Raw genomic sequence first — 14,900 nt, 5'->3', positions numbered from 1 at the left:
TGCCTTGTCTTACTATGATCTAACTTTGATTGTTTTCTAATGTCGATCAGAGAATTCATCTTTTTGCTTCAGACACAACACACATTCCTAATGCTGAACAGGTTCAGTGTGATAACAGTTTGTCATTCCTGTTATTCCAGCTGTTATTTAGGCGTTTAGCAGTATCACATCCCAAGACTGAAAAATTATGAATTTACATATTTGAAATAAAATCTGGAATTTTTAAACTAAGGATGACATCATATACTGGCACTAATAGTAAACATAATGACATATATTGATGACAATGACTATGGCATGATTAGCTTAAAATAAAGACATTTAATACCAATCAGAACTTGCTGCGGAAAACCACAGGGGGAGAGATAAGCTCAGTTGTGAGCAGTGAGGGATTAAAGTACGTTGTTCTCTCGAGTTGTTAAATAACAATCCACTGTTAAATGTTCACTCTCTTTAACCAATGCTTTTATCTGCTCTTATCTGATCTTTAAAAAAAGAGAAAAGTACAAAAGGGGTGTTGCTGCAGCGAGAGGAGTCGCAGTCTGGATACTGAACATCAACATGAAGGACTCAGTGAGTTTGAAAGTGAGCCTGCCAGTGTTTGTGTTAGTGTTTGAGGTGATCATCATAGCTCTTTATGCTGTCTTTGTCACTTACGATGACGATACCAACGCAAAGCTGCAAAACAATGAGACCAGCCCCATGGAGAACTCCCTCTATCGTGACTACCCCTACTTTGCTGATGTGCAGGTGATGATCTTCATAGGCTTCGGTTGCCTGCTGGCTTTTTTCAGATTCTACGGCTTTGGCGGGATGGTCTTCAACTTTCTCACAGCTACATTTGCAATCCAGTGGGCAATCCTGATGCAAGGGTTCTTCCAGTTTTACTATGATGGTAAAATTCACTTGGGGGTGATCAACCTGGTGAATGCAGAGTTTGCCTGTGCTGTGGTGCTCATCTCCTTCGGGGCTGTGCTTGGGAAGACCAGTCCTGTTCAGCTACTGGTCATGGCTTCTCTTGAGATTCCTATATTTGCTGTGACAGAGTGGGCTGTACTCAAATACATTAGGATCAATGATGCAGGCGGCACTATTCTTATCCACATATTTGCCTGCTACTTTGGTCTAGGAGTGACATTTATGCTCTATCGGCCAAGTTTGAATGATGGACATGCTAAAGAGATCACTAGTTATCATTCAGATATCCTGTCTGTAATGGGAACCCTGTTCCTCTGGGTATTCTGGCCTTCATTCAACTCTGCTCTTACATTTAAAGGTGATGATCAGCATAGAGCAATACTCCACACCTTCATAGGTCTCTCCTCATCCACTATCACTGCCTTTGCACTCTCTGCGCTATTCAATAAGAGAGGCAAGCTCACGATGGCTGATATCCAAAATGTGACTCTGGCAGGAGGTGTGACAGTTGGAGCTTCTGTGGACATGATGATTTCACCTGTAGCTGCATACGTACTGGGCGTCATGGGCTGTACTGCCTGTTTCTTTGGTTACAAGTACCTGACCCCATTTATGGCTTATCGCATGAGGATCCAAGACCAGTGTGGTATTCACAACCTCCACGGACTGACTGGCATCATATCAGCCGCAGCAGGGATCTGCGCCATCCTCCTCGCCACTGAGGAAACCTACGGGCCCAGCATGTACCAGATCTTTTCCCACCGTGCTCCACCTGAAGGAGATCCACGGCTGCTAGAACTGCAGAAGCTGATTCCTGGACTGAAGCCGGGCTTGGGACGCACTGCACAGGAGCAAGCGCTGTACCAGGTGGCGGCTGTCTTTACCACCATCGGAGCCTCTACAGTTGGCGGTCTGCTCACCGGGCTGGTCATGAAGTTTCCCTCCTTGGCATCTCCATCTGATAAGAAATGCTTCGATGATGAGCTTTTCTTTGAGTTGCCATCAGACTTTTCCAGTGTAGAAGTCCCCTTAACCTATGAGGAGAAAGGGCAAATGAATCCCATGGACACCAAAGTCTGAGCTCTTGTACCTTATATTTTTTAACTTTATACATATATACATATATATATATAAATATATATATGTGTGTGTGTGTGTATGTATGTATATATGTATATATATGTATATATATATATATATATATATATATATACATATATATATATATATATATATATATATATATATACACACATACACATATATATTGTGATTTCTAAATATATTAAAAAGAAATTGTTTGCACACATGGTTCCAGTGTAGCACAAGTGAGACTGATCATTATAGATTTTAAAGTGGTAACATCTACTTACATACCTCTTTGTACTGAACTGTTTCCATAAATCTCACTTAGCATTTTGCATACAAAAAAGCAATGGAAAAGTAACAGGCTGAAATATGAACTTTTTTGCAGTATAATGTATTTAAAATAAACAGTTTAATAAAACATGGTTCATTTTATCATTATTGTTATTTAAAAATGTGTGGAATCCGATTTCTTGCAAAAAGTATATGCTTAAATGCATCATTTGTCAAAATGAAAACTGCAGTTTTAATTTAAACTTTTAATTTTTTTTAATTTATAATTAATGTGTGAAGACATATCAACAATAAGCCAGGGCATATTTGACACGCATCGTCCCTTTAGAAATAGATATAAAATAATTTGTTAACTCACTAAAGTGTTACAAATACGACAGGCATAAAATAGAAGCCTAAACATGACATTTTCATAACACGACCATGATAGTGGAATCTGTATTAAAATCTGACATAGTTTTACGGAGTCAGATTGAACTCTAGATTACCTCAAGGATACAAAAGTCCTGTCTATATAACAATCTCACTGTGCTTTACAATCACCAGACCAAAGTATGGCCCATTGTTCAGTCAATGACAACAAGCAACAACGCAGTTTTGTATTTCAAAGCCTGAACAGAAGAATTCACCAAACAAATTAGCTTATATGAAAACATAATCTCCTTTAATGGAAATTCATCATTATCATCAAGGTAACATATGTCATTCAGCATTTTTAACATCATAATCTAATGCTACCTCATCGTTTTACAAATATTTTCAAATTTCATGTGCTTCACATGTTTTGTGATATTTAAAAAATATCAGCTCTACTTTGAAAAACTATTGTCTGGACAAGTGATATAGCCTCTATACAAGCATAAAGAATATATGAGTTTATGTTATCAGCTGGACTTTTGACATCTGGGACTTCTTAATATACATGCATGGTTTATATGCAGGTTTTGTCACACCGTTCCGCAACTTTTTATCTGGGCATCATGGGCCTAAGTTGGAAGTGACCAGTGTGAAATAATATAAATGCTGCATATAAGGTATCATCTCATTCAAGATAAGACAAGATAACTGAGGATGTAAACAAGCACTTCAAACTTGGCTCTACGAGAAGAGAAGATCATAATTTAAAGGTAAAGTGAGTTTCCATGTCCTGCTGTGATTACCTGTATGAATGGGTATGCCACTGTTACAAAGGTTAATTACATCACCAATCTTTTCTGAACTGATAGGTTTGACACACTTCTTTATCTAATCATCAACTGTTCTCAAAAGTTGCTATGTGCTCTGATTTTTATCAAGCACACAATGCTGGTGCATGCTTTTATGTTGAGTGGATCACCTTCTTTACGGAAAATTCCTTCTCTTAAAACAATGTATCAGGTTCATATATGATGCAGTAAATGTTTTATATTTTCCCCTGGATTTCTCAAGAGCATTTTATCTTTGAAACCATAAATTCTTTGAGAGAGATTTCACGTCTAACAAATGCGATGGTGTCTGTAAGGCGGAGTTAGTCATATGCTTTGCACCAAATTCAAGAATCTGTTCGCTGACAAGTTTATAATTCTCTTTTTTTTCCCAGCTGCTCGCTTTAGAGGTCACCACAGATCATCCCTTGTGGCGTGAATAAGGCATGACGGGACCACAGATTGTAATTATGAGCCATTTCTTTACATCGACTGCAGCTCCCAAGCTGCAAGCCGCACATCACACCACAACATGCCTCTCAACCCTGCTTCCCCATGATTTAACACCGCGGGCGTGATCTGCAGATGCCGTGCAGGTGCGTCCGCACGGCACCGCAGACCATGCCCCACTACACACCCCCATCGCCCGACTGAGCCCGGGGAGCCATCCGGCCGAACCTACGTCCCCCCCACCGGCTTCCAACCCGACGACAGGGCAGTGTCTCTTGTGGAGGCTGCCCAAGTCTCCAGCGGTGATGGCAACGCTGTTCCGGCCACGCCTCCAGTGGCGACGCTGGTCTGGCAGTCGGCCACCTGGCGAACCGGTGTTCTGACAAACCATCCTACTTTGGCAAAACGTCCTACCGTAAGTAGTTTATGCACATTTCTGCTGTCACAGAGTAATTCCAGCACAAATGTAAGTAGGTATGACGGTTTGCCACTTAACTTTGCCCATCAGAGTATGCTTGTAGCTCATATTCATAAAGCCAGGATGGTTTGCCACTTCAAAGTATGCTTGTAGGTAACATTCACAAAGATAGGATGGTTTGGCACTTAATTTTACCCGTCGGAGTATTTTTCTAGCTAATATTCACAAAGGTAGGACGGTTCGCCACTTAATTCCGTGTTGTGCGCATGCGCAGAAACAACGGGTAGGATAATGGTTTGTCAGGTAGGATGGATTCCCAGAACACCACCACCCTGCAGGCGCAGCCGTGAGCACCTGCTCACTGGCGGCTGGACCGGCGTCCGTTGTTCCGGGACAGCTCGCGAATAGCTCTCGGCCCCAGGTCGCGCAGGTCCCCCTGACACGGGGACCTCCATTGTCTCCGCCTGGAGCAGCTGCTCCACTGCTCCCAGCTGGACAGGACCCTCGTGCACCTCCTCCCTCTCAAGTTGAAGTGGCTCCTCTACCGCTCCCTGCTGGAGCAGCCCCTCATGCAGCGGTTTCTCACCCAGCAGGCAAAGACCCTCTCGTACCTCGTCCACCTCCGACTGGAGCGCCTCCTCCACCGCTCCCAGCTGGAGCAGCGGCTCCTCTACCTCCGGTATGTGTGCGTTGAAGAATATATCTTCATGTCTTTAAAATATTGCTGTGGTTTTATTTGTGTGCGCTTTCTGGCTGTATGGACATACAGTTGGGTGTCATCTGCATACCAGTGAAAAAGCTATGCCTTCTGATGATACTGCCCAAGCGAAGCGTGTATAATGGAAATAGAATTGGTCCCAGCACTGAACCCTGTGGAACTCCATAATAAACGTTGGTGTGAGAAGAGGACTCTCCATTTCCATGAACAAATTGGAGTCTATAAGGTAGATATGATTCAAATCACTGCACCGCCGTACCTGTAATACCTACAGCATGCTCTAATCACTCTAATAGGATAGTATGGTCAACAATATTGAACGTTGCACTGACGTCGGACAGGACAAGGACTGTCAGAGGCCATTCGTTCATTTGCAACCTTCACTAAAGCCGTTTCTGTGCTGTGATGAGCTCTGAAATCTGACTGAAACTCTTCAAATAATCAATTTTTTCTGCAAATGATCTGCTAGCTGTTTAACAACTACTCTTTCAAGAGTTTTTGAGATGAAAGAAGGTTGGAGATTGGCCTATAATTAGCTAAGACAGCTCAAGAGATGACTTTTTAAGTAATGGTTTAACTATTGCCAGCTTGAAGGCATGAGGTACACAGCAGATTATTATAGATAGGTTGATCATATTTCAGATTGAAGCAGTAATTAATGGTAGGGCATCTTTGGGCAATCTTCTGCATTTTTGCTATATCGTCCTTTGCTATATCTATTCATCTCTTTTCAGTCTTGCCTCTCCATCTTTGCCTCCAAATCGCTCAACCTCAGTTGTCTCTTTGATGTACTCACTGACCATTCTGGTCAATCCCAACTGAAATCTTAACACCTTTACCTCCAGCTCTGCTTCATGTCTTTTTGTCAGTGATCCTGTGTCCAAAAAGTACATCATAGTGGGTCTCACTACCATCTTGTAAATGTTCCTTTTCACACTTGTTGCTATCCTCAAATCATCCCCTTGTCACGAATCATCCCTGATACTTGTCTCCACCTAGATTTGTTGATATTCTTGGGATCAACTGTCCATGATCTCACCTTTAACTCAAGAATACCTTGGTATACAGAAGAGTTCATAGTTGACTGGCTAAAAAAACAAGTCAAAATCATCACCACCATCACCAATGTGGTGACAGTTATGTCACGTTCCTGGGTCTGTTGACCCCGCGTTTTAAGTTTTACTTTATTTTGATGTTGATGTTTATGTTTAAGTTGACTAGGTTAGCTAAGTTCATTTGTTTATTAGATTCTCCTTGTGTTTACTGCCCCTGTATTTAAGTTTCCCTCACCCTTTATGAGTTTCATGTTTGCGTGTCTTATGCTATCAAGTTTGTGTTGTCATGTCTGCATTCCATCCTGTTTCCTGTTTTATTGTGAAAGTCCTTGTCCTATGTGCAGTGTGTCTAGTTTTTCTTCCCCTTGTCTCGTTAGGTCTGATTTGTCCCAGCTATGTTCCCACCTGTTTCCCATTCCTTCATTATCCTCCTGTGTGTATTTAGTTTGTGTTTTCAGTCTTTGTCAGGCCATCTGTTGTTCTCGACATGTTTCCATGCCTCCAGGGTTTTCAGGTTTTTAACCACAGTCGAGGTTTTGTTCTTTGTCTTTTGTGTTTAGCGTTTACTTTCTTCCAGTTCAGTTCTAGTTAGTTTCTCCCCAGTGTGTATCTGCTTTTTTTTTTTTTTTTTGGACCTTTTTATCAGGCTAATTAAACGGCTCGCTTTTTGTTCCTATTAAGTTGGTTTCCACACGTTGGTTTGTCTGCACCTGGGTCCACTACTCGCACTCCACACAGTTTGCCTCTGTACACTGTGACAAGTTAGTGGGAGGACTTGGTGTTGACATGCTGTGTCTGGTTTTCTCCAAATGTGGCGCTATGCATTAAGTATCTAACATTGTTCCACAAGTCTTGTGGTTTGTTCAGATGCAGCTTTGCAAAGCAAAGCAACTTGGGTGCTGCATTGTTTTTAGAAACAGGAAGCTTTTTCCTGTAGAGTCTGACATGCAGTTTCTCTGAAGCTTGCACAGTCTGACCTCTATGTGAATTTGATGGGATGTCCACTACTGGGAAGATTATCACACACCTGAATGTTCCAGACCAGCACATTTTCATAGCATTTGATTTTATAGAGGTAGCCCCACTAGCTGATGGTCAGTGAACACACTGCATTTGATGAGCAGCACTTACTTAAAATAAATAGAAGCAGTGAGGCTCACTCTTATGGATGATCATTTTTCAGCTGTACTGCAATTACCATTAGCTATTAGAAACTCTTCTTATCTCAAACATTGATTATTCAAACGGTAAATGCCATAAATAAGGCTGTCCGATAAATGCAAAGTACAGACCTAAGTGACCTTTCATCCAAGAAGTCTAATGTCACAACCAAAGGAGTTTAAAGAAATTAAGTGATGGTAACTGATATTAATTCTTGGTTTACACAAAGTAAAATTTCTTTTGCATGTTATTTCTGTGGTGTTTTTATACTGCTTTAGGTCTTTTCAGTGACCCATTCATTTCACAGGGTTAAACATTGACACAGCAGGAGAAAGTTGTGTTAAGAGAATTCTAACCAAGATAAAAGCAAAGAGAAGAAAAGGGATTTATTACACAGCTAACTGGAAGTCAGCAGTTCTTGACCATGTGAGAAGTATCTGAAAGTATTTTTCCACTCAAACCTGCTAATTATTAAAATGTATTATAGCTACTTTAGAACTAAATGAAAACTAAAAATTAAGGCAATTTGGGAGTGTTTTGCCTAAATTTATAACATATAAAATATTTTATATTGTTATTTCTTTTGCAAAGCATGTTGGTTTTAAATGTGCTATGACTTGAAAAGCAAGTGTCAAAAAACTACTTACTCACTTATTATAAGTGGATTATATTGTTAAGCATACAAAAGCTTGTCTGGAGCACTCGTAGATAATCATTTATTTTATTAGAGCAAATATTACACAATTAATTACTGTGTCATTTTGTAAAAAACAAAAAATAGATATGTTGTACTTAATTAGCTTTCAATGCACCATCAAAAAACAAGTCCACCAAAAAATGTCATTGAAATGTTACATAAAATACACATTTTATATTAAAACTTTCACATTCAGGCAGAGCAGTGATTCTCAAACTGTCAGGGAGTTAAAAGAACATGAATTTTCTTTTCTTTTTAATTTAACAAACGCAAAAAGAGTTTGTGAATGCTATTACTCTGAGCTTTACTTAAGTAAAACTCCACTGGGATCCTGTTTATTATTAATAATTGTTTGAAATTGTGGGTCCCGTCATCTTGTTAGCTTCTGCAAGTGGCTCGTGTCAGAACTAGTTTGAGAGCCGATGAATCAGAAAAGTGCAGCACTTAGCCTACTTCACAACTGCACAGACGCGTTTCCATTTTTCATATAATGACAAACACTGACATCCTGTGGTGACAGATCAGGCCTGAAAAAAACAGCATTTCAGCATCAGCAGCTGTGCACGTCTCAGAGATGGTTGGCATAGCCTTCCTCATTGTCTGCAGAGTCAATGGTTTTTGTTCGCTGAGTTTGCACAGAAGCATACAGATCAGACACGGTGGAGAGTGCATCCGTGTTACCGTCATCCTCCTTCTCTGACTCCGGTGGCTCCCCTAACTGCATTACATCTGAGTACTGTATCTGCGGACAGCTGTGACCAGCCTGCAGCCTGGGGCCCTTTAAGGTCAGGTTGGCATAGCAGTCGTGGTTTTTAGACTGGAAGAAGAAACAAAAAACAATGTAAACATGATCACACTTCAATGCAATGAACAAGCAAAACTCCCCTTTCTGTCTGTGAAAAGACTTTTAGCTACAAATGTAATGCTTGGGATATTTTAATTTAAGAAAAAGAAGTGCAATTTCAACAATACATCACAATTTTCTTACGTGATAAAGAAACGCTGCTTTAGTAGATGAAAGAAATGTGTTAGCATGACTCTCTGCTTTTAAATGGTAAGAAATACATGTGTACTTTTGCTCTTTTTTAAATTTGGTTTTGGTTTTGCTGTGGACCTGCTGTAAAAAAAACAACATTTCCTTAGTAGATATTTTTAAAAAGGAATTTTTTCATCGTTTAATTATTTAGCTATCATTTAATTACCTTAATTTAATTGGTTTAATTTCACTGGCAACAGAGAAGCCTTGATCAGTATGAAAAGCTATAAAACTGAGAGTTAAAAATACAATTAAAAATAAAAACAAACTATGCCCTTCTTCACATTGGGCCAGGGGGCCAGTTTAGAGTCTTTTTTGGGCCAATTCTAGATCCCAGGCCTTATGTTTGACACCCGTCGGTTAGTAGGTCTAGACTGACCTATCCTAGAGGACCACTTTTTATGTTCCTACTATTACCTGATCTAGTATCATACAGCTGTATTTTACTTTTTATGGAGAGATATTGTCATGAAGGTTTAATAACCTGTATGAACAGATAGTGAGCCCAAGGTGAAGCCAGAATAAAAGATCTCAAACCTTCCAAAGAGTTTCAAAGAATCTACCTGTAAGTCTGATCTGACTCTCCGCTGATACTTCCCATTTGAAGAGCTGAGTGATGAGTGAGGGGGATTGTCTTCTGTTAACAAAGTTACGCCTGTGGAGAAATAACATCATGCTGTAATCTGATACAAGTGTACTAAAGCACGTGCACATACATACGCACAAACACTTGCACTTACTTGTTTGCAGGTAGCTTAAGTTTCCATAAATAGGATTTTCTTCCATCTGCCTCAAGCTCTGACTAAAATTGGGAACACAGAGAGGATAACTGTGAGTTCTTCACATGCAGATGCATTTTACTGTAGTTTGTTAACAAACAAAAAAAAAACACGCTACACACCTTTGTCGTCTTCTCAGTGGACATCTCCATTTTCCTAATACAAGATAAAGATGAATATATTCACAACTGGATCGTTTTTAGGGGTTTTTGTGTTAATTCCCCAAATACTGACTTTAACTAATTTAATTGCATTTGGATTTCTGATGTATTTTTGTTACATGTAAAATGTAAAAATGTTAAATTTAATTAAATCTGGTCAAATCAAATGTATTTGATTGATATGCATTCAGTTTATACAAGCACATTTTTTGAAATAATTGAATATTAGAATAAATAACTCTTTATATATATATTCCAGTTGCATTTTACTCAAACTATTGCATCATGTTTACTGTGAATCTCTTTTTTTTTGAGTGAGGATAATGTAAATAATGTAATTACCTGAGCCACATTTTGATACACAACAAAAAATATTCCATGCCAGTGAGATGATCAGCGCTGCACTGAGAACCCCTAAGACCGCTTGATAAATAGATAAACCATCCAAATGTGAAGCTAGAAAAAAGAAAAACAAATATGAGTCGCTTTAAATTAATAAATTGTTTGAGCAACACTCACTGACCTCATGTTAATCTCATACACGAAGGCAGAAAACTGCTATGTATCCATCCATCCATCCATCAAATCAAAAGGCAGTTTTTTTTACATAGCTTTGTCTTTAATTTTCTGTCCATCCATCCACTGCCTACCATTTACACGTGCTCATTGTAGAGCTCGCAACCAACTTAATACAATGTGTATGAACTGTGGGAAGAAATGGAAGCACTGTGAGAAAATGGCTTAGCTTCACACAGAAATACCCTACTCACAAATTGATATGACTGTGCTTCATCACAGCACCACGCAACACAGAAAGCTAATTTTAGCAATTTGGGACACCTTTTTTTTCCTTTTTAGTTCACATTTTAAAGAGATATTAAATAAGTGACTACTACTGATAATAACAATATTAATAAATGAAGAATATCCATCCATGCATCATGTAAAGTTTTTAAAATATGAATAAACAAAATAAAAATGCTTTTTTATATCTCTTTAAAAAATGCAGAACTAGAGGTACATGCTTGAAAGTGGATTGTTCAAACAATGCTGAAGGAAATTGGGCAATAAACCAAAATGTGAAAACATGCACGGCATCATAGTCCTTGAGCAATACATCTACACCGGCTCTGAGCAACAGAAAATGTGGTTTTGCTGAGAAACTTGCATGCATGGATGTGTGATACGTGCAATGTTTGCTGCAGGAATACAGACTGAGCAAAAGCATCTTGGGCGCATTTCCTACCCCAGAAACCATTTGCAGTGCTTTTTGATATACTATGTTTAACATGTTCCTGAAGCCTCATCGATCTCGAGTGAGTTAAAACATTCAGTCAACACACTGTTGGTTTTTGGTTTGCCACTGAATCACATAAAAAGCCTGACTGTAACTGTAACTCTTAACTGTGTAGCTGTGGTGTGCAATATCTCGTATAACTTTCAGCTGAACTTTGCTCATCTTCACTGTCAACGTGTTTTGACTCTGCAGTGGTGGAAATGGATCCACATTCTGACAGAGTAATATCTGGTGCATAGGATCTCTGTTACAAAACCTAAATAAATAATTTAGCTTTGGTAATGCATCGCCTCATTAAAATGAGACACATTCTACGATCTTACACAGTATTGCTTTTTGCCTTTGGGCAAACTGCACCGTCCTAATTAAACTGCTGATGCCTCTGAGCGTTTATCACTGTCTGTTTAATCAGAATACTGTGAGTCTATACACAACAGACACTTCACATGGCAGCTGTGAAGGCGTGGGAGAAAGCTGTGTATAAAAGAAACTGACCTTTTAGTAAGCTCAGTTTTGGGGGATTTTCTTTGTTTGTTTTTGGTTACTGTGGTGATCATTTATTTAAAGTACTATTCACTGATTTAAAAACAAAGTTGGAAACATTTTTATCATCCAGCTCCTGCCCCCCTGGCTGAAGTCCTACTGACTCTAATTTTGGATATGTTTCTCTCTCCGGCAGCATCTCAGGCAGGGGTGGGCGGTTAGTTTTCCCAAGGTGCCGCATGAGAAACTGCAACTGCTGGGGAACCAACAAGCTGAACAGTTCTGCTCTATATTAATTTCATCTCTTTATAAGCTTATTGGTGTCCCTGGTTTAGTTTAATTCCTGGAATGATCTTTGTCTGGGTTTGTCACATTGTGCCAGGCAGCATACAGTTTATTTTTCAGCACTTTTTTTCTCAAAACATTACAATTGCATCTAGAAAGTACTGAGATTCTGTTAGACTTCTATTAGAGCAATAACAGAAAAGATGGGGAAGTCCAGCAAAAGCTGCTAACTAATCAAAATACAATCTGATGTGAAAATCAGCCTTTAACCTTTTTTACTCCCTCTGAAGTCAAACCGGTAAAGCTTAGTTCAATATAAAAGTAGCATAAGAAGTATCATAAGCACTAACACTAACCATCTTTATTTATAAATAATGTAAAGACCTGATCTAACTCTAAGGAAAACTCTCGGCTTACATTACTGTAAAATCTAACAATGTCTGTATCTTCATTCAAGACTTACCTTCCGTAGGGGAGCTGCAAGTTTGATTTTCCATGGCAGTGAAGTTTAACCAAGGACAATCCAAACTATACTGTGATAACAAACATCTACTAAATCTTTTACACCTGTACTCTGCCTTTGACAAGCAGCTCTACAGAACCCGCTGCATGCTTGTGCTCACGCAGTAAGATGCGACACCAGCGTGTTTGCTTTTTTTTTTTTCTTAAAGGACTGTTACAGGATGTGTGCTTTTGCAGAAAACCACAAACTTTTTTTAGACTACAAGAAAGATCAGGTATCATAGCTGCGAACCTGCCCTTTCAGTGTTAAGGAATACAACATGAACAGTTTTAATCTAAGGGGATATGTCATTTTTACTTTAAATATCCTGAAAAGACATTTAATTGTCTTTGAGGCACTAAATATAATCCTTTAATTATTTTACACAACATCTGGATACTATGTGAAAACATATTAAGAATGAGAGCAAATTCTTCCCGTGGAGATAAAAACATTTCTAGTGGGGACAAATATTTTTAACTACCACAGCACAAACTCTAGTGGTATGATTTTTACACATACATGCATACAGATGAAGGGATCTATGAAAAGCAGTGATTTGTATATAAAAAATAAATAATAATAAAATGAGATTAAAAAAATAAAAATGCTAACTATGACCTTTAAGTTTAAAAAAATCAATAAAAGTGTTTAATAAGTGCAAACGTCTAGGAAATTTAGACGTATGAGGTAATAGATCTCAGTGATGGAACATGGAAGCATCCTGTCAAAGTAATGGAACAACTCATAAACCAAAATAAATGTTGTAATCCTGCAGATCTCTTTATATATCTTTAAAGTCAGTTGTGAGCTGCTGGGTCAAAAATATGCCAGTGGTCATGACAGAAAGTGAGGTTAACCAAATATTCTGGTAACGGTCTAACACATTCAGCACATGGTGGTGTTCACTGATTTAACTTTTTCATGCTGACCTCTTTACCTGGCAACACACACCTTAAATTAGCAGTTCATATTTCACAGCTGTGACATCAGACAACAGGAATTAGACCAGCAAGGAGGTGTTAATGGATGTGTTTACAAACTAGAGGCCCAGTTTTTAAATTCACATTCTAGTTTTGGTCACTTTGGGGGTAAAATATGAGTTTTTAGCTCTCTTTGTATCTTATTTTCATATCATCCAGATAAATCTGTTGGTATTTGGAGTCTGTAAGCCTTTTAAATCTCCTGGGTATAAAGCCAGTTTCATCATTAACACCCTCCTGGATTTATCTTCATCTGATGACCGCTACAAAGATTCATATTTGACAGAGAATGATCGCCGTTTAGAAGCACAACCAAATATTCATAACCTGTATGGGAGCATCTCAAACAGTTTGTTCAAATCAATAAAGACGAAGAGCAAATCTCTGTCAGCTGTAAGACGAATATTTACATACAGTCTGGGAATTAATTTCACCCGGTTCAGCAATCATTCTTCAGGATTCATTTATAGTGCTGAACTGCAGCTCCTAAATCTTCTGTATACAAACTTGCGGGAGCTGGCAGCCTGCTGATCAGCCCCATCTGTGTCAGCAGGCTGAACACTGGTTCAGGATGAGAGGAGCAAATGATAAGACTCTCACGGTCCATTTACTGAAGAAAGCGTGGGTTGAACACGCAGACAGCAGTGCAGTCATTTTTTGCTTTCTTCTGTGTATAAAGTGTCACATTTTGAATATTAAATTAAACCAGATGTGGGAAGGATTGTTCCAATCATCTTTTTGGGCATCTGAGTTATTTTGGTTTAAACATTGATTCAAAAGTTACTGGTGCTGACATCTGACATGGATGAAAATTCACTAAAGAGTGGCTCAAGATATTTAGGCTGTCTTAGCTATCCCACACAACACTGGGTGAGTTATTATTCTGCAAGGAGTGTGGGCTATAGGTTAAAGCATGTCCACCTTTATACCACTGCGCTCAAGCTGCTATTTAAAGTCATGGATCTGCTCAACCAGGCAAAGCCAAAATGTGAGATCTTTTCATAATTTGTTAAAAGAAATGGTGCAGAAAGAGCTGTTACACTGTTAATTAAATGGACTAACTGAAGCACTGCTCATCACACTGCATGTCTAATATCCTAGCTGTGTTACTCCATCCTGCTTTTTAGTATTCTCCGCCTATAGGATCATTCTAATGCTGCAGCGTATTTATTAAAAGGAACAAATAAGACGAAGGAAACTAAAACTGACAGTTGTGGGAACGCTTGTGTTATAGTTAGGTACACCGGTCAAAAACACATTAAGCCACATTAACCACAGTGCGTCAGAAACTTTCCATTGTAAACAACTGCGGCGGTTTTCACTTGTATTAAGAGAGTTTTTGAAATACCACCACGCTATCTGCTATGCACACATTAATTAATTTTTTTTATCT

At 38.9% G+C, this 14,900-nt stretch overlaps 2 protein-coding genes across 2 annotated transcripts; one reads left to right on the top strand and one right to left on the bottom strand.

Moving 5' to 3' along the window:
* The first annotated feature begins 352 nt into the window (after positions 1-352).
* Positions 353-2,069, top strand: rh50 (Rh50-like protein). The gene has a single exon (XM_003441360.4). It carries the CDS (start codon positions 562-564, stop codon positions 1,996-1,998), a length of 1,437 nt encoding a protein of 478 aa, XP_003441408.1. The 5' UTR covers positions 353-561; the 3' UTR covers positions 1,999-2,069.
* Positions 2,070-7,986: 5,917 nt separating this feature from the next.
* On the bottom strand, positions 7,987-12,658 carry LOC100692600 (signaling threshold-regulating transmembrane adapter 1). Its single transcript, XM_003441359.5, has 6 exons — positions 12,486-12,658; positions 10,300-10,413; positions 9,919-9,952; positions 9,758-9,819; positions 9,581-9,672; positions 7,987-8,798 (listed from the first exon to the last, which is right to left on the bottom strand). Exons 1-6 carry the CDS (start codon positions 12,517-12,519, stop codon positions 8,550-8,552), a joined length of 585 nt encoding a protein of 194 aa, XP_003441407.1. The 5' UTR covers positions 12,520-12,658; the 3' UTR covers positions 7,987-8,549.
* Between the last annotated feature and the right edge of the window lie 2,242 nt (positions 12,659-14,900).

The sequence above is a fragment of the Oreochromis niloticus genome, linkage group LG5 (assembly GCF_001858045.2).
Source record: "Oreochromis niloticus isolate F11D_XX linkage group LG5, O_niloticus_UMD_NMBU, whole genome shotgun sequence".
NCBI classification, from domain to species: Eukaryota; Metazoa; Chordata; class Actinopteri; order Cichliformes; family Cichlidae; genus Oreochromis; species Oreochromis niloticus.
This window is presented reverse-complemented; position numbering and strand designations above follow the sequence as displayed.

Bases quoted from the DNA above. Each gene is read 5' to 3' on its own strand.
- LOC100692600 (XM_003441359.5), bottom strand. From the start codon at position 12,519: ATGGAAAATCAAACTTGCAGCTCCCCTACGGAAG. The intron at 10,414-12,485 runs GTAAGTCTTGAA...TCTTTTTTCTAG, and splicing joins TTGCAGCTCCCCTACGGAAG to CTTCACATTTGGATGGTTTA. The intron at 9,673-9,757 runs GTAAGTGCAAGT...ATTTCTCCACAG, and splicing joins CTTAAGCTACCTGCAAACAA to GCGTAACTTTGTTAACAGAA.
- rh50 (XM_003441360.4), top strand. From the start codon at position 562: ATGAAGGACTCAGTGAGTTTGAAAGTGAGCCTGCCAGTGTTTGTGTTA.